At 34.9% G+C, this 18,688-nt stretch overlaps 1 protein-coding gene across 10 annotated transcripts; it reads right to left on the bottom strand.

Moving 5' to 3' along the window:
* Positions 1–1,465: 1,465 nt before the first annotated feature.
* LOC115965287 (putative disease resistance protein RGA3) lies at positions 1,466–18,261 on the bottom strand. Of its 10 annotated transcripts, none has more exons than XM_031084475.1 (13): positions 14,458–18,261; positions 14,231–14,357; positions 14,076–14,141; positions 13,404–13,816; positions 12,316–13,132; positions 11,685–11,712; positions 11,494–11,572; positions 10,972–11,313; positions 9,799–9,879; positions 9,587–9,672; positions 8,485–8,772; positions 1,976–2,053; positions 1,466–1,624 (listed from the first exon to the last, which is right to left on the bottom strand). In XM_031084475.1, the coding sequence occupies exons 1-3, from the start codon at positions 18,101–18,103 to the stop codon at positions 14,123–14,125; spliced, it is 3,792 nt and encodes a 1,263-aa protein (XP_030940335.1). In that variant the 5' UTR covers positions 18,104–18,261; the 3' UTR covers positions 1,466–1,624; positions 1,976–2,053; positions 8,485–8,772; positions 9,587–9,672; positions 9,799–9,879; positions 10,972–11,313; positions 11,494–11,572; positions 11,685–11,712; positions 12,316–13,132; positions 13,404–13,816; positions 14,076–14,122. The 10 variants fall into 10 exon arrangements, with proteins under 10 accessions (XP_030940335.1, XP_030940336.1, XP_030940334.1 ...); XM_031084476.1 differs by having other exon boundaries at positions 10,972–11,073; positions 11,151–11,313; positions 11,494–11,736; positions 13,045–13,132; XM_031084474.1 differs by having other exon boundaries at positions 10,972–11,073; positions 11,156–11,313; positions 11,494–11,736; positions 13,045–13,132.
* Between the last annotated feature and the right edge of the window lie 427 nt (positions 18,262–18,688).

The raw sequence follows: 18,688 nt of genomic DNA, 5'->3' as shown, positions 1-18,688 counted from the left end.
AGGAAAGGGAGAGAGTTAAAACCATTGCACTATTCATAAGCTCAAGTGTGCAATCTCAAGTGGAAAATCTGCTACTGATTGTGTGAAAAAAAAAAAAAAAAAAAAAAATCCACAGTACCCTATTGTAGGAATGTGAGAATACCACATGAGAGAACAATTAGTACCTAAATATAAATAATTACTACCAAGAAAATTACTGTGAAACAAATCATATTTTGCTATCATTTCTAGTAAATTTTTTATATAAGTGCAATCAACCTGAATTTATTAACCGAATAGAAAATTAAAAGGGATAAAGGATTCAAAACATTGTTTTTCCAGTACTAATCACACGTAAGTTGTAAGGTTGAATTTATTCAACCATCTAATTGGCTTTATTCCGTACCAAATTTGCTTGTAATTTAGCATTTAGTAACCCTGTATTTAGGTGGGTTTGATGTAAGGGTAGTGAGTGAGATAGAGTGAAGTTTGCTCAAGAGTGTACAAGAAAAACAGAGACTCACGGCTTGGCCTCGCGGGTGACTCGCGGCTGCAAGCCGCCAGACGCAACACACGTGCCAAGCATGCTGGAAGGTGAACAGTCATGCAAGCTGGAGCACTACAGGACAAAACAGGACAACTGGCCATACGGTTATCTCGCGACTGGATCTCGCGACTTAGTCAAGCCGTGAGGTCAAGCCGCGAGCCACCCCTGTTTTGTAAAATCTGACGTTTCACATTCCTCTCCCACTCCAGTATAAATACCCCTTTTACCCATGATTGTAAGAGAGGTTCCAGAGAGAATTTTGAGAGAGAAACCCTAAAGAAAAACAAGATTGATTCACCCACAATCTATACATTAGAGTCTCTTCAAATTCCTCAACTCTCTTCCTCTCCATTGTCAAATCCTTGAGAGGCATTATACCAAACCTGATTCTCACCATTATCATTACTGTGAGAGAGCTGTTTGGATTTCTAGGAAGCAGTTAGGAAGGAACCAATCTTCATTGGTTGATGCTACGGTCTAATAGCGGAATCCGGGAAGCTAGAAAAGAAAAAGGTTCGGCGCAACCTCGTTGGAGCAAGAAGCTTGGAGGGCTTAGGTGCATTGGGTAGATTAGGCTTAGAGGGTCTATTGCTGTCCATGTATCCCAATTGTATTTTCTAGTGGATTGTTTACCGTTTGGAGGGCGGCGGAGAGGTTTTACGCCGAGGGCTTCGATTTCCTCTTCGATAACACATCGCGTGTTGTCTTTGTGTTTGCATCTTCCTTCCTCTCAATCTTTGCCTTTTTATTATCTGCTGTGGATTGTGTTTTATTTCGGCTTAGATAGTTTTTACCAATTCCATATTATAGCTTATGTTAAGTTTCCGCACACTAGTTGTTTGACATATTGCTTGAATTGGTTAAGTTGTATTTTGGGGGTCTAAACGTTCAAAGGTGTTTATACACGTTTTTGAACTTTCATAAGTAGTGATGGTTTATATGGAAATTACAACAAATATTCGGTTACATTGAAGCTCCAACTTCATCTGAATTCACTGCAGCTCCATTAGGGGCATCATCTCCATGAAGCTGAGCAAAAACATCGTCTATGGCTGAATTCAACTGAGCAATCTTCTCCGTTAATATTTTGCGGGTTCTCTGTAGTCATCACACCACCAATGCAATATCAATGCATTGCAAACATTTATAAAAAAAATGATAACTAAAACAATATCAATAATAGTTAAAAGAGGATGAAAATACAAGTTAACACAAACAATTTGTACAGTGTTTCTTTTTCTTATTTTTTTTCTTGAAGCACAATTCATAAAGCTTACTTATACATACAAACCATTATATTTTTCTTGTTTGTCTTATGACAACCAACCATAACTAGGCCTTTATTTGTAACCAAAAAGACTTTACTTTCAAAGCTGAACACATTAACAAACATGCATACACACAAAATGAATAATTTAAAGGATTGCAAATGCAGGAACAACTTCTCACCTCCAAAGCTTTCTCCTCATCATATATAAATTTTGGCAACTTCCTCAGCAGATCTTTTCTGTTAGCTCCAGCAGGTGCCTTGCTTATTTGCAAAAACTAAACTAATCAGTACTTCAGCCTAAAATTTTTTTGAAAAGTAAATAAATAAACAATGCATCTAAGCTGTTAATTGTATGAACAGTATATAAACCACATCAATAGCCCAATACTTACTGATGCATCACATGGCTGTTTAATTAGGCCAAATAATTACATACATTTACATATTTCTTGATACTATGACTTTAAATGCAATATTTTTACTCTATAGGCTCAAAAATGTGACAAAAACACATGTATTACTCCAATTAATTAGAACCTAAGGAGACAGATGCACTACATTCTCATTACAAAGCCACTAACAAAGATACTTGCACAATTTGGTTTTCCATCAAATAAACCAGATTTTAGATCATTAAAGTGTCAAAACGAACACATACACTACTCTACTTAATTGATAACCTAGGGAAACACAGACACCCAAGACCAAATAAGTTGGATTTCAGTAGGTATATTTTCTCAAACATCTTCAATGCATTTCACAACTCAAACCACAGTAGTATCATAGGGAATGAGAAAAAACTGATCCATTGTGACAAACTTCAAACTAAGAAATTATTATCAAGCTAAGAATCATAGTTCTGTTTCAGTGAAAGAAACTAAGGAATAAGAAATGGATACTCTTAGGCAAAGAAATCAGGATCAGAGGAAAAAATCATAGATTTAGTATCAACATTTCCAAAATGCCAAAGCCAATAGATCCATACACACAACAATTACAAGAAAACCCATTTTCATTCAATCACAACAGATTCAGCCATATTGCAAAGCCCCAATTTTCAAACTCAAGCAAAACCATCAAGCTTTACACTCAATAAGAAAACCCATTAATCAAGTTAATAAAAAAAAAATCCAATTTCCATACACATAGCATCACAGTTTTAGCATAAAAATCCAAAAAAAAAAAAAAGGCAGAATACAGAGAGATAAACTAAAACTCTATGAAGCATTTCAACAAACATCTTCAATGCCCACCCAAAAACCAGCTTTAAAAATGCCAATAATAACAGTTATTGCTAATACCAGAAATCCAAACAAGAAAACCCATTCATCAAGCTAATCAAAACTGAAACAAAATGTTATTCATCAAACTAATAAAAAAAAGGAAACAAAATGAGTGTCAAAGGGGTTTCGGTCTTGTCTAAAAGGCCAAAAAAAAAATGAAAAAAAAAAATAAAAGAGAAAGAAAATAAAGAATAAGAGAGCTGGACCCACGGCCACCAGTGGTTATGACGCCGATGAGAGGCACCGCCAATGGCGATAGGTGTGAGTGGAAGCAGAAGCTCGACCACGTTTGGGCTTGAGAGAAGGGGAAAACAGAGAAACCCAGATGAGAGAGAAAGAGAAATAGTGAGACGAGGAGAATGCCATAGCGGCAAGCATCACCAGTGGTGGTGAGGGATTTGGTGGCTGCTAGCTATAGCCATGGAGATTCAGCCATCCGCTGATTTGAGGATGGATTGGAAGAGACGAAATTAGAGAGCGGTGCCGACGAGTTGGATTGGATGAGAAGAAGCGCTGCCGATTTGAGGTTGTGGGTGTGCGACTATCTGGTTCTTGTATGGTCTTAGCTGTGATTTGAGGGTTTTGTTTAGAGAGGCAAACTGAGACAGAGCAAGTAGAGGTAAGAGAGGCAAACGTGAGAGAGAAAAGTTTGATGGATGTTATAATTTTTGGTTTATATATAAAACCTGTTTAGCCGGTAACCAAAACCCATTAAAATTACACCAACAGTCAAGATTAAAACAATACTAAATTAAGGGGTCAGATTTAGGGGGTACCGTACCCCCTCCTTTTTTGGGGGGTACGGTAGAATGACCTATCTAGAATAGCTTGACACCACCGACATGTGCAATCATTAACGTTAATTTAACATATATATATATATATATATATATATATAGTTAGGGCTGAAAGAAAATCCAATTGCATTTCAAATTAGAATTCAATTAAAATCTAATTTTGTATCATGTGCCACATCTAATCTAAGCTTTTAAATTTTTGTGCCAAGTGAGTTAATTCAGTTTAAAAATTGGATTTCAATTAGAGTTTAATTTTGTGCCACATGTCCCATCTAAACTAAAAATTTTAATTTTTGTGCCAAGTGAGTTAATTCAATGTAGAAAACAAGAAGTCAAATCTATATATCTATATATATAATAATAAGCGAAGTTTAGAGAAATTGAAATTAGAATTCCAATTTTACGCCATGTGTCCTAAATTATTTATTCTTAAAGAGTTTTATTTCTTAATTTTAAATCAAATGTGAGACTACATCATAAATATACATCTAAGTGAGTTATTAAATACAAAAACCAAATAGTCTAGAATAAATGAATTGTAAAAAAAAAAAAAAAAAGTGCTTAACAATAATTAAAAAAAAATGGACAATTTACATTTTATACCTAATAATATCCTTACAAAATTTTTTTAAGAGTTAACAAAATATAAAAAAGACTATCAATAGTATTTAAATTATATATATAGTGGAATTATATTATGTATCTTATTGTATATCTTTAAGTGTATCTATGCATATGCATGAAGTTACAAGCTAGTATAAATAAACCATTAAAAAAAAAAAAAACTAATCATATATCTAACTTTATATTTTAAATTAGAGGAAAAGAGAGTTTAAATAATTTTATATTTATGAGTTGTGGGAGGACTTTCGTCTCGGCCCCCAATCAGGTATTGTTCGCTTTGGGATGGGCAAGGATCGACCTACGTCCCACCCGGATGACACTCATCCTTAGGCTAAAGGCTTATAAGGTATAAGTGGGAGGCGTCTCTCCCCGATGTGGGATTGACACAAATTTGTGCGGGTGGGACGTAAGTCGATCCTTACCCATCCCAAAGTGAACAATACCTGATTGGAGGCCGAGACGAGAGTCCTCCCATATGAGCCTTTTTTCATATACTCATATTCAATCAACAAAGTAATATACTAATATATTATACAGAAATATCGCACCATTTGCGTGTGATTTGTGTGCAACAACAGTCATCTTCTTAATTTATATAATTTGTCCAAGGCCCAATGCAAATTAACATATTCTATTTCTATTTTGACAGAACCAATATAGCTGGTGAATGACCAACACTACAATGGACACCGAGTTTTTCACAGAAAAATTCACAAAACTCTAACGGACTCACTTCACTGATACCCGCTACAACACAAACCATCTTAGCAGCTATTTTTCCCCCACTTCTTTTACCCTCTCTCACTAAACAAATTCGTTCATACACTATTTCATGCAATGAACAAAAGCTATGTTCTCTTCAATATTAAATAGATGTGTCTATGGATCCCAAATAGCCCATCTAGGCCCTCCAAGCAATAATTTCTCAACTGATAGGTGCCTCCTCTAAAAAAAATTAAATTAAATTCTAAAATCAAAAAGAAAAAAGAGGAGAGGAAACAACTATTAGTTGAGGACTTAATGTTTTCTTGATTAACTAAACTTCAAAATTATTCACAAGTAGAAGTGGAGCTATTATCAAGGGTAGAATACATTAAACGGTTCGGGGTAATGCCAAGCACATCCATAAAATTTCAGAATTAACCATTATAGCCCCTAAACACAAACAGCATCACAAGCCATTTGTGCACTTTCTTCTCTTTCATTTTCAAGTTTCAACTACCATTCATTCATTCACCCTTCAAAAACCAGCAGGAAGCAGCGGCATATCATGGATAAACACAAAGCAAGTAGCATAAAAACTGAAATTTCCGTTCAAAGCTGAAAAACCCCAAAATTTTGGTTTAGCTGGCAACAACATCGGTAAATTCATAGCCATAGCTCCACAATCTCTCACAATTCAATGCTGAAGCACAAAAAAACGTACTTTTTTTCTCCACAAATTTCGAAACATCAAAAGCCCACATTTACTTTGTAAGCCATTTCTCTCTCATACCTATTTACCACATTCTGTTCTGTTTATTCTAAAATCTCGTTTAATTGTCGAGAATCAAAGAAACCCAATATTTCCAATCTTCATTTCATTTCATTGCTTGGTTTTGACATTTGTCCCCAGAAAAACCAAAATTTTGGGGAAAAAAATAGGAATTATGGATCAAGGGGCACAAATCAACCAAACTGAATATGTATAACTTGTGTAGCTAATTTGATACTAGAAACAATAGAAATCGTGGGGAAAAATATCAAAATTTTGAGCTTTGTTAAAATTTTCAACTATCTTTGCCGTTCTCTATTTTTGTTCTTCCTGGGATAAAGCTAAGAATTGGAAAAACTTGTTGGACACCTCTTTCATGATAAATACAATCCCTAACAAGAGAGGTAGTGTACACCTCTCTTGGGTCTGTCACACGACATGACCTTACTGTTTTCTTTCCTCTTCGGTAGCAGAGATAAGTGTCGATGAAGATCAAAGGGTAAGTGACCGTTTTAAGAAAAACAGAAATTTTGGGTTTTGTGTTTTTCTAAGTTCTGCACTGAAATTTCAGTTTTTATGGTACTGGCTTTGTGCTATCCATGATACGTTGCTGCTTCCTGCTGGTTTGTTAAGGGTTAATGAATGTAGGGTTGTGTTAAAACTAAAGAGAAGAGAGGAGATAAGTGAGTGTACAAACGGTGTGTAATGCCATTTGTGTTTACTGACCCTATACTGGTTAGTTTTAAAATATTATGGATGTGTAAACCTCGAAACCTCAAGGGTGTTTAATGTATTTTACCGTATTATCAATTATGAACATTAGGACTACTTTAAAAGCCATGGGCATACTCTGAAGCATTAATTTAGAGTGTTGGATTTCTTGCAACGTGTTTTACAAATGATGGTCAATATCTAACCTCTGTACATCCTCTAAACATTACAAAAGAAATATACAAAGCCTAACCAGCTCTGTGGCAAGAGGAAAACTGAGAGAAGTTAGTCACCATTACAGCTTATCAAGAACTTCTGCTTTCACAGCAGTTGTGAACAAAATTGGATTGGGTTTATCTGGAGTCTACTTGACAAAGTTTGGCCCTGCTATATCCCCGATTCCACTAAAACCCAGCTTTTTTCGAACAATTCTCTCAAAGATTTGGAACATCAAAGAGTGAACAATATTGTTCAAGATTTGAGAGACAACGTGGCTCGATCCGTTTTTCATCAAAAGATGCCTATACTTTCTGGATTTGGCCAGTTCCAAATTGTTACCAATCTTGCAAGTATAAATTCTTACCTAGCTCAGCAGAGATGGACTCCCCTTGGTAATTAGGTCAAGCCAGAATGGTCTCAGCCAGATGATGATATAATAATATTACCTCTAGTACATATGATTTTATTGAGGGCATAAAAGATGTGCCCCCTTTTGTGATCCTACTTATTTCAAGCCTTGACCAGTTGACAATCCACACATTAATAACTGAATGATAGGATCCAGAAGGTGATTAGGTCGCAATTGATATGCAAAATGCATTCTGCTGAATTGGTTTGCATATAGAAAGAATAAAAATAAAAAGCATCCTCCTTCTAGAGAAATATGGGTCATTGAAGCCAGCCATATCTCCCTTGCTTTGGCCATAGGTGCAAAATATATTTCAATGCCTACATATGGTGGCTTAACGACTACAAAAAAAATGCTGAAGAACTATTGCTCGTAAGGAAGCCCTTGGATATAAAGGGAATGCTGAACAATAACCCACTTTAGACCTTAACAGAAATACTTGATAGTGAGATGGGTGATGATAATTTCTATAAATGTAGCAAATTATTATTATTAGTTTTTTTTGATAAGTGCAAATTATTTCACAAATAACCATATTGGGAAAGGACCTTCCGATAGCACTCTCAAGATTGATTGTAAAAATTATCATGGGTTTTAGAAACATTTCAAAAAAAGGGAGAACGGTGGGGGGAACAAACTGGAGGAAAATAGGTATAATAAACCAAGGATTTCACTAATCAAATATGGAGATTACAAAAGAGGCAATAAAACTCTCTCACAAAACACAGACCCCAAATACACCCTAAAAACCATCTCACAAATACAAAGTTTAGGGCTTGACATATAACGTCTTTCTACTCTCTAATTGCCACGTAGCATTGCAACCCTCTCTTTGGCCGAAGCAGCATATACATAAAAGTTGCATATAGTGACCAACCATATTGACAGCTTGAGAAATGTCAGGCCTATTGCATGCCATTGCATTCATGAGGCTGCCAAACAAATTGGTATTAAAGCTTCTGCTTCACAACAATAACAGCACACCGTTTTTTTTTTCTTTTAAGAAAAAAAAAAAGGCGCAAGGTACCCAAAAACACACAAAAACATTTTTTTTGTATTAAAAAATGTCAATGGTTAAACCAAATGAAAAAGGAGAAGACATTAAATAACACTATTTATTCTTTTGCAAGTAACTATGACAGTGAAGAGACTTTAACAATAACAGGCGTACCTTTAGTATCTAAGTCAGGTCTTAGAGAACGCATTCTATAGCCGCTGCTGATGAGTTCACCTATTTTCCAGATTGGAGTCTTATATACACGCAGCAATGATTTCTCTACTGACCATTACACTTCACATTCAGATGTAATTTCCATTAGCTTCTGATGTTTTCCAAGATGCCAGCCCAATGAATTGAAGAACAGAATGGCACTAAAGTGTATCCAAATCTATCAACTACTCTCATTAGCGAGTGAAGTATATATACTTGAGATTCTAGCAAATCTGTCAACTTCAAGACCTGTATAAACAAATATTCAACATAATTGTAACCATGGGGTTCTGAAAAATCTTTCAACAATATAATTAAATATGTTAGTGGGTGTTTTGGGTTACAAGATAAAGTAATGCAGTTGGTAATAGCAAAGCTTAAAGCTCAACATATTGACTAGGCATGAACTTGTGTAGCCTTAATTAGAAACTATCACTACTTTTTTTTTCTTTTCTTTTTTCGGTAGCCTTCAAATATAGTATATGTAAGAATTTAGGTTTGGCATTCATACTTGTATGTTCTATCTTTTTCCAAGAAAACTGCATACTATATCTTGTTTCAACTTATCAATGACAGTGAGGCTTTTAGTGTAGGAACTACAATTGAAATTGAATAAAAGCACAATAACTTTTTTTAGTCATGGCCGACTTCATTGATAGATGTTTTAAGTCATATATCTGAGTAATACAATTAATTTTCTAAACCAAATGGTACTAATTGAATAATTGCAAATAAAAGCCAGCTTACAGAGACATGTTGATTGCCTTAGCAACTCACTGTAGGCCAAGTTGATTATTTCTATTAACATTTCAGATCCAATATTATTCTGATTAACAAACCAGAAACTTTTGTGGGGATATCAAAAAAAAAAAAAAAACACAGAAGTAGTAAAATGGCTCACCAAAATCCATAACTTGAACTTAGAAAAGAAATGCAATAACTCTATTTTAATTCTATCCAAATTTCAAGTTTCTCTCCTTTCCATTTTATAGTTTATGACATTAATTATTTTTATTTGAGAGTGATTGATTCTACTTTAAGAAGGCTAATCATAGATGTGTACCATTGAAGTTACTGGCTTACTGCTGAAGAGGATTTGAGAAACCATGACAATATGAGATTTGAAAAGCAGAAGAATCATCAGGAATCCTATATATCAGGAAAGAAAAGATTCAACGCTAAATATTTAGAAAGTTTTGTAAAAAAAAAAAAAAAATGCTAACAGATACTAGATAGAAAACTACAGTGTCAGCATTGGAAAAACCTGGGCCATACTTGATGATTGTCTGTAGTGATACCAAGTATAGTATACTCATCAACATTTCTGGATATGTATATCACATGGTTCCAGGTGACCTACAACCAAAAATATTTTCAGGAAGAAATATAAAGAAAACTCAGGACAATAATATTAATGTAGTTGGACAATCAATGCAATTGGGGTACTAAGGATGCAATGACATCAACTAAACAAAAAACTATGTTAGAAAATAAACATGAATTAGATGCAATGAAACCAATGGTATAAAAAAACAGAGGTGAATTGTGACTTTTTCCAAAAAAGAAAAAAAAAAATGTTATCAAAAGACGCAATGAAACCAAGACCTTCAAGCTCACCTTTTAGATTTTGGAAATCATGGAATTGGTTAAAAGGGTAAAGAAAGAAAGAAGAGGTCTATATATATATATATATATATATATATATGGGAAGTAGGGAACCATCCTATTGTTGCTGCTCAGAGAAGGCATAGTTAGAAATATGTTGCAGTTGTTATCCCTGTTTGAATTTGGACATGCAGAGTATTTTCTCACTATTGTTGATATATAAATGTCTATTTTTCAACATGACATATTATTTGCTAGCAAGATCACACATTTTCTTTATATTTCTTTTTCTTTCACAAAATTTTTGCCCACCACTGTTGTTCTTAATCTTGATTTTGAAGATTAGATATTATGTGTTTCATTTGTATAGAATGGAATAGAAACAAAGACAGGGAACAGTTAAAGAGAACCCTTTCATTCTAAATTAACGAATTCAGAATGAATCAAATCTCGCCAAGAAGGATTCAAGCCTAAGACCAGTCAGTTCACAGCTAACTGCTATAACACTTAGCTACAGAGGAACAATGGGAGATTAGAAGCATGATGAAGGGGTTTAGGATGGATAAGGGTACAAAGTAATTCCTATTGGACCTGATAATTTCTTATTACAATGCTAAGATTGAATGTGAACTACACCTCTAAAGCTAGACTACTAAAAAATTGAATGTTGGTTGAAGCTCTTCAACAATAGAATGCGAACATCAATCTTGTGCAAGGAAATTATTACTTTTCTGTGATAAATAAGCATACGTATTTTTATTTAACTATTGACAAAGAATTTCCCTTTCATTCTATTATGTTGTAAAAGAAAAAAGAAACGCCTTGGGAGAGAAATTGAATTACCTGAACTTGTTTACACAATAGTACATTTCAGTTCTTTCATAGCAGGACATGGTTGAATTCGCTATATTTGTTAATGTGCCAAAAACCGAGACTAAGTGGAACCTGTGTAGACAATTTTGGTTTGCATCTTCCACAATCAATGTCAAGGAATCTAACCAACTCATTCACAAGAAACAGACCTTACCAAAATCTTTTAAAGTGGCAAGTTCCTTGTAATTGTAACAAGCCAATTGAAACAAGAATATGCCGTCCTGCCACACTGTTGAAGTATGCCATGCATCTTGCCCTCTTCTAATTGATTATGGAGGTCATCAAAATCTCTCAGCAGAGTGGCCATTCAAACTGTTTTTATATCCATACAACTCATTAGTGACTTAATGTATAAAACTTTCAAATCATATCTTTTTTTTTTGCTGAATACTTTCAAATCATATCTATGGCCAATAAAAGTTATATAAAACTTTCAAATCATACAACTCATAACTGACTTAATGGCCAATAGAAGTTATATATGTCGCCTACCTTATTTGCTTACTATTAAGAACTATTCTCCCAACATGTGCATGCATCCAAACCAATCAGCCTTTTTGCTAAGGTAAAGCTTACAAGAAGAGAAGAATAAAACTGACATTAATTGAAGCTAGAAAGATATGAAGAAGAAATTATTTTGAAAATCAATCAACATGTAAGATGGCTTTTCACCAGATATATACCTTAGAGTGCAGTAAAGTTCAGATGTTGCTGAAACAAAGGGCTATAGGTTAGCTAACCATAACAAGAAAAATGATTCAATAGGTGCATGACTTAATAGAATTTGGTATATTAGAAAAGATCATTGTCAAGTACATCGGAGATGGAATAAACCATGATGTAAAATCTGGAAAACTTAGATGCACCTGATATTTTGTTGGTTGACAAAGGTTGCACTACCACATAGACTAAACTTATGAACATTTGCAGATATAGAGTGCGTTTGGGAAGCGCGTTTTGCGCTTCCCAGACGCACGTTTACGTTTCAGATTTTTTTTTTTTTTTTTTTTTTTTTTTCTCAAAGTAGTAACTTTTTGACTTTTCTTATATAAACAGTGTTTTCAAGCACTGTTCATGGGTCCCATAAAATACACTTTTCAGCAACTTTTTCATTAAAAATGGGTCCCACAATACTATTCACACATTTAAAAATTATTTTGCTACAGTGTTTTTCAGTTTTCAGTTTCAGTTTTCAGTTTTCAGCTGTATCCAAACGGACCCATATAGACGCAATATAATTCCTATTGGTCAGCAACCAGAAATTTCACACAGGTTAAGAAGAAGAAGAAACTCAGAAGAAGTAAAATGGTTTACCCAAAATTGTGTGAACTTGATATCAGACAGAAAATGCAAAGAGGCTCTCTTTGATTTGAATCTAAAGTTGCTCTTCTTTCTTGGGGATATAGACAGGTAATTTACAGACAAGTCAAATGAAAGAATTTCATTGTTTTGCTTAAACCATTTTCAGCTGTTTGAAGGGAACGAGACAGATTGAGAGCCTGTTGATAAATAATTGGCATCCGTAATTTAATGGGGCACTGCACCACATCCAATGCTGGTAGGTATTCCAGCTTCTTACAACTGTTAACAGACAGATGAGGTAGAAATGAAAGGCTCCCCCCCAACTATAGAAGAAATAAAAAGTCCATTAATTCTGTGGTTTTAAATATTATGGTGCTGTGTGTTGAAGCAGATGAGGCAGACTTGAGGTGGTGCATAAAACCCCTAAACATTTAGCCTTGTCCAACAGAAATGAATCTTTAGTCCCAACGTACAAGGCATTATACTACAATAGTGAAGCTTGGGATTCACCGTCTAATGAAATAGACAATAGCAGCACATAAACCAAAGGTCGATATAAAAGATTTGTTACAGTTTAATATCAGTGCCATAAATTTTGGCAGATATCTGTCATTGGGTTCATCTATAGTCTCGAAGCGTGAAAGAGAAAATCTCCAAGGAGCATAATTTTATTCCAATACATAGAAAATGAATAAGAAAAAATCAAAATGAAAAGCATAGAAAAAGATAAATGAATAAAACCTTCAAGAATCCAACATCAATGATAATCATAACATGTGCAGGGTACTCAAGTCCCAAGTGCCATCAATATTTGCCACAAAATTTGAACCTAACAAAGAAAAATGAATTTGAGGAGGAATATTAGAAGATAAAGGAAAGTGCCTGACTTATTAATTCACTTATCTTCATGAACACAGTCATTCCTTTCCATTGCATTATAATGACAGTTTTTGGAATATCAAGAAATTTAGTAAATAGCATATGAAATAGAAAAATCTTTTTTTTTTTAACAAGTATATGAAATAGAGAAATCATGAAAGTTACATTTTGTTAAAAGGGAGACATCAGAAGAGAAGAAAATGAGATTGGAGGAAACTCACAAATTTTAATGAACTTCATCCAGATAAGAATCAAATTAACACCCGGGCATAACAAGATTCTTGGAATGGTATATGTCCATATTTGACCACTCTGTCAGCAAACAGTAGGAAATATTCGGCTTATTTCGTCAAGTGAGCATCAGATGGTAGTAAATTCAAATACTTTATCAAACACCAGAGAGCATCTCTATTGAAATGGATTGCACATCTTCCTGAATTTGCTCCAGAAATTAGCAAAATCTTATATCACAGAATTTTCACTAGCATGATCACCCATCTTCCTGAATTAGCCCATGCTTGTTCTATAGATCTTGATTTTTAAAATTAGATATTATCCGTGTTGTTGGTAAGATATCAAGCGTGATGAAGGGGTTCAAGATGGATCAGGTTACAAAGTGATGCTCCCACTGGACCTGATAATTGCATAATACAATGCTAAGACTGAATGTGAACTACAACTCTGAAAGCTAGACTATTAAAAACTTGAGTGTTGATTGAAGCTCTTTAACAATAGAATGCTACTATCAATCTTGTGCAAACGAATTATTACTTTTTCACGATAAATAAGTATACATAGTTTTATTTAACCATTAAAAAAAGATTTTCTTTTTCATTCTATTATGTTGGAAAAGAAAAAAGAAACGTCTTGGGGAAATAGAGAAATAGAAGTACCTGAAATTTTTTGTACATTAATGCATTTCAGTTCCTTTCCATCTTGCTTAACAGCCACGAAATAACCTACACGCATATAATTTGTTATATGGTTCCTTTAAAAAAAAAAAGTTTATTGTAGAAGAAGAGAGGATATCAAGTTTAGATGGACTTACCGGATAATTTTTTTATATTTGGAATATGGGTCATGTCGGGCCTTTTCTTTTTGAATGGTAAGGTTTTCAATATCTTGTTCAATTAGGTAAGAGAGAGATCCATTATATTTTTCTCGTTCTTCTTCTTCTGAAACAACATAAGGAATAAATGGAAAGAAAAAAAAAAATTAGAAGAATATTGAAATTAGGGGAAACTATGAAATATGAATATGTATTAGAAAACATACCGCGTTCTAAAAAACCATCATCGATCCAAAGACGAGGAATGTGGGAAACCTTCGACCACTCTGCACCGCTCCCCTTTGTACATCTTTCCTCTAATTTAGGGCAATCATTAATCAATAACATGATTATGTTTTGCATTGCTTGCACTGTTGGAAGATGCAACAAGTTTTTGCAACCTTTAATATCCAACCTTCGAAGAGAAGAAAGGTTGCCCAACCACTCAGGCAACGCTTCTATTTCATCAAATTCTCCTATGTACAGATGTTTAAGGGCAGTGAAGTGTTGAATTTCATCCGGGAGAGTGTTGATTTTAGCCCAACCATGTAAGTATAGTCTTTCAAGGGATGAATGCAAGTGTTGGATGGAACTAAGACTGGGGAACACATCCAGCTCCTCACAAAACCCACCGATCGACAAACCCTTCAAACAATCCCTTAATCCCTGGGGTAGACCTGTCAACTTTTGGCATTTGCAAATTGCTAATTTGTTAAGAGAGCGCAATTCTTCTAGATCTGCAATTGATTTCAAATTGGGACATCGCCAAATTTCTAACTGGGTAAGAGACTGTAATTCTCGTAGATTTGGAATTAATATCAGATTAGGACAATCGCTTATCCTCAAATCTTGAAGAGACGTACAGGATTGCAACCCAGTTGGGAGAACTTCATCACCACATGATATTGCCAAGTGTCGAAGAAGGGATGCAACACCTTGTATACTTGGAAAAGACATCAACTTAGGACAACCCTTTACCTCCAACGTCTCGAGGGAAATGAGGGTGTGCAATGCGTCCGGTATATGACTCAGTTCCCCACATTTTTCTATCTTAAGTGAGCGTAGAGAGGCACAGAAAATCTGCATGGGCAGAAAAGCAAGTTCTGACACTGAAGAAACATCGAGGGACGTGAGTTTTGTAAGCTTACTGCTAACATTTTCAAATATGGTGCCGCAAACTCCACGAATCTCTAATTTATTAAGAGATAGAAAATGACGTGGAGCACTCCTCAGTTGAGGACAGTCTTCAATGGTCAACTCCTCAAGGCAAGGAAATACAACACGTGCTGCTGTCACTTCCATAGCATCCTGCCACTCCACTAGGCAGTTCATGTTCTTCAAGTAGAGTTTTCTTAATGCCGGAAACAATTCATTTCTGTGACTGTCATCACTGTACATAGTGTAAAACTTAACTCCTATGCAGGTCACTTTATCCATTCCCTCTATAACAAGAAACTTAAGGCAGGGTAGACATCCGAGGGTGGGAACTTCTTCACATTCTGTGCAACCGCTTAAATTTATCTTAATCAAATTGTCTAAAAGGGACAAGGCATCCTTAGCATCACAACTTCTCAACATCCATGATGGAAATTTCTTTCCTTCAAAGCCTTCAATTTCTAAGGATTTCAAATTTTGATGAGGCTGGAGGCCTTCTAACACGTCTTCATCATTATTGTAATTGACTTCTCTTTTATTTCTACTATAACCCCAGCGAAAACCTAACATGTCTATTTTGGCCTTTTCAGCTAAATTTGCCCTTCTAGCTTCATCTTTATCTCTCACATTCTCCAGATCATTGATGGTTAATACTCCACGAAGTTGATTCAACTGCCCCAATTCTTCGATTTGATGACCTGCATCTTGTTTCACAAAGAATAATGGAAACATTTGTAGACATTTCCACTGCCCTATATCTTTCAGTAAACTCCACATGTCAACATTATAATTGACAACAATAGATCTCAAGTTAACCAAATTTTTTAGATCTTTTGGAAGCTCTCTGAGACCATAGCAATTGTGAACATTCAAGGTTTGCAAATTGTAGAGCTTGGTGATGGACTTTGGTAATACTTTGATGTTAGGACATGAGATGTGGAGAAACCTCAAGTGTATTAATCGACCAATTGATTCTGATAACTCTTTTATGCTAAACCCTGACAATCTTAGAACACGTAAGCATTTAAAATTTGATAATGTGTTGCCAAACACATCAGTATTTGAAACAAGCGTGCGCAATCTCCTAACATGGACTTTTGAAAAAGAAATTCTAGGTACTATTTCTCCTTCAGATTGGATAGATAAACGTCTGACATGACTAATATCAACCTCCAAATCTCCATCCACAATCAAGGTTTCAAATTTTGAAACTAAGAGGGCAAGGTCATGTACCAAATCATGCATCTTACAACTCACAATATTATCATATTCATCTTTTTCTGCATCTTGCAATAAGGAATTTGCTAACAAGATATCAAAATACATAAAACCAATATCCTCCATCACCAAATCACTTCCTTGAGATGGTTGAAGGAACCCTTCAGCCATCCAATGTTGAATTAATTCTTCCTTGTCCATAACATAATCTTTAGGAAAAATTGAACAATATGCAAAACATTGTTTTAAAGATGGTGATGAAAGACAATCAAAGCTTAATTTTAATATTGGTAACATGTCATTACTATCATGTAGGCTACTCCAAACTTCACTATTTTGAATTGTCAACCATTGACTTTTCACCCTTTTTAGTGACATTGTCCCTCCTAAAACTTTTGCTACTAATGGAACCCCTCCACATTTTTTAGCAATATCTCTTCCAATAGCCTCTAAATCTGGAGTTAATGGAACTGCAGATACCCTTTTCTTGATTATGGACCAACATTCATCATCATCTAGTTTTTCTAACTGATGCCGAGAAAATGTTTCCATGATTTCTGCCACCTTGTGACTACGGGTTGTTACAATAACATTGTTTCCAAAATTTGAATTAATTCCCAACAAACAACCCCTTAATGCATCCCATTTCAATAAATCTTCATTCCAAACATCATCAAGAACGAGAAGATATCTTTTTCCTTGCAACTCTTTTTGAAGGTTTTGAAGTATTGCATTCTTACTTTCTAATTGACTTGGGTTACCAGCAAGGGATTCAAGAATCCCTCTTAAAATCCTTTTATCATCAAAATCATCAGAGACACATACCCATATTTTCTTATCAAAATAATTCTTTACTAGCTCATGATTGTACACTAGTTTTGCTAAAGTTGTTTTTCCCAAACCTGCCATTCCTACTATGGGAATGACTGAGAGTTGTTGACCAGTTGTACTAGTCACTAACTTCACTATTTCTGAAACACTATCTTCCCTTCCTACAACTTCTGAAGGGTCAAGAAATGAATCTGTCTCTCGGTTTGGTATAGTCTCAGGATTACCATATACCGATCCTGCTCTAATAAGTCCAAATCCATTTGCTTCATCATTAATCCTTTTTAGCGATTCATGAATAGTCTTAATTTTGTTGGCCATCTTGATACGGAATGCAATGGGGTTTGAAAGTGAAAAGAAGAAGCATACCTTTCTCTTCATTTGGTTTCGGATCTCTACCTTTCGGCGGAGAATCTCATAAGCAAGCTCATCCAGCACATCATCAGCATCATAAGCAACATCTTTGAGCCTCTGCAACCAACGCATCACGAACCGGTCACTCACTTGCTTTCTCTCTGCATCAGCTAACACATCTTGAATCATCTCTACTGACTCACGAAGTTGTGTCAGCTCCTCCTCAAAAACCCAAGCAAGGCCGATTTGCTCAGTAGCAAGTGAAATCAGCTTGCCTAGTATTTCCTCAGCAACAACATTAAGGACAGTCTCAGCCATCTTTGGTTTGGTAAGTCAGATACAAGGTGAAAGAATGTGGAAGCAACAGAATTGTGATGTTAAAGACTAACAGCAACTTACATACATGTGCTTTTTACGTTTATATGGAGCCTAATGGGATGCGAACAGAACCATATTCGTTTTCATTATTTTTTGGTCTAAACTATCTCTGCTTTTAATGGAAGGAAAAGGTGGGCCTCGTATTATTAGAAGAGAACTTTTTTTCTTTCTATTTTCTTACGTGGGGAACATCTTCCATCACACGTCTATCAGGTCCGTCTCTTTTTTATATAAATGGATCCTTATGGGATGGGACATAACCATGTGCTGCAGCTTGTACATCTTCATTAAGATTTGGTTAAATCTTGTGGATTAGATTAAGATCCGTGCAATATTTTGAGTATTGCAACCGATGCAATTTCCCAATTTTCACTCACAATTTTTTTTATTACTTTCATTTTTTTAATAATTGAAATTAAATGTTATTTTTTTTAATTCTCAATATTAGTTATTAAGAACCATGGTATCATGTACTGAATCTCCTCTTTCTATTAAGAGGCTACTATAGCACAATGATATATTCTT

The sequence above is a fragment of the Quercus lobata genome, chromosome 10, assembly GCF_001633185.2.
Source record: "Quercus lobata isolate SW786 chromosome 10, ValleyOak3.0 Primary Assembly, whole genome shotgun sequence".
In the NCBI taxonomy this organism is placed as follows: Eukaryota; Viridiplantae; Streptophyta; class Magnoliopsida; order Fagales; family Fagaceae; genus Quercus; species Quercus lobata.
Note: the sequence above shows the minus strand (reverse complement) of the source record. Positions and strands in the feature narration are given on the sequence as shown.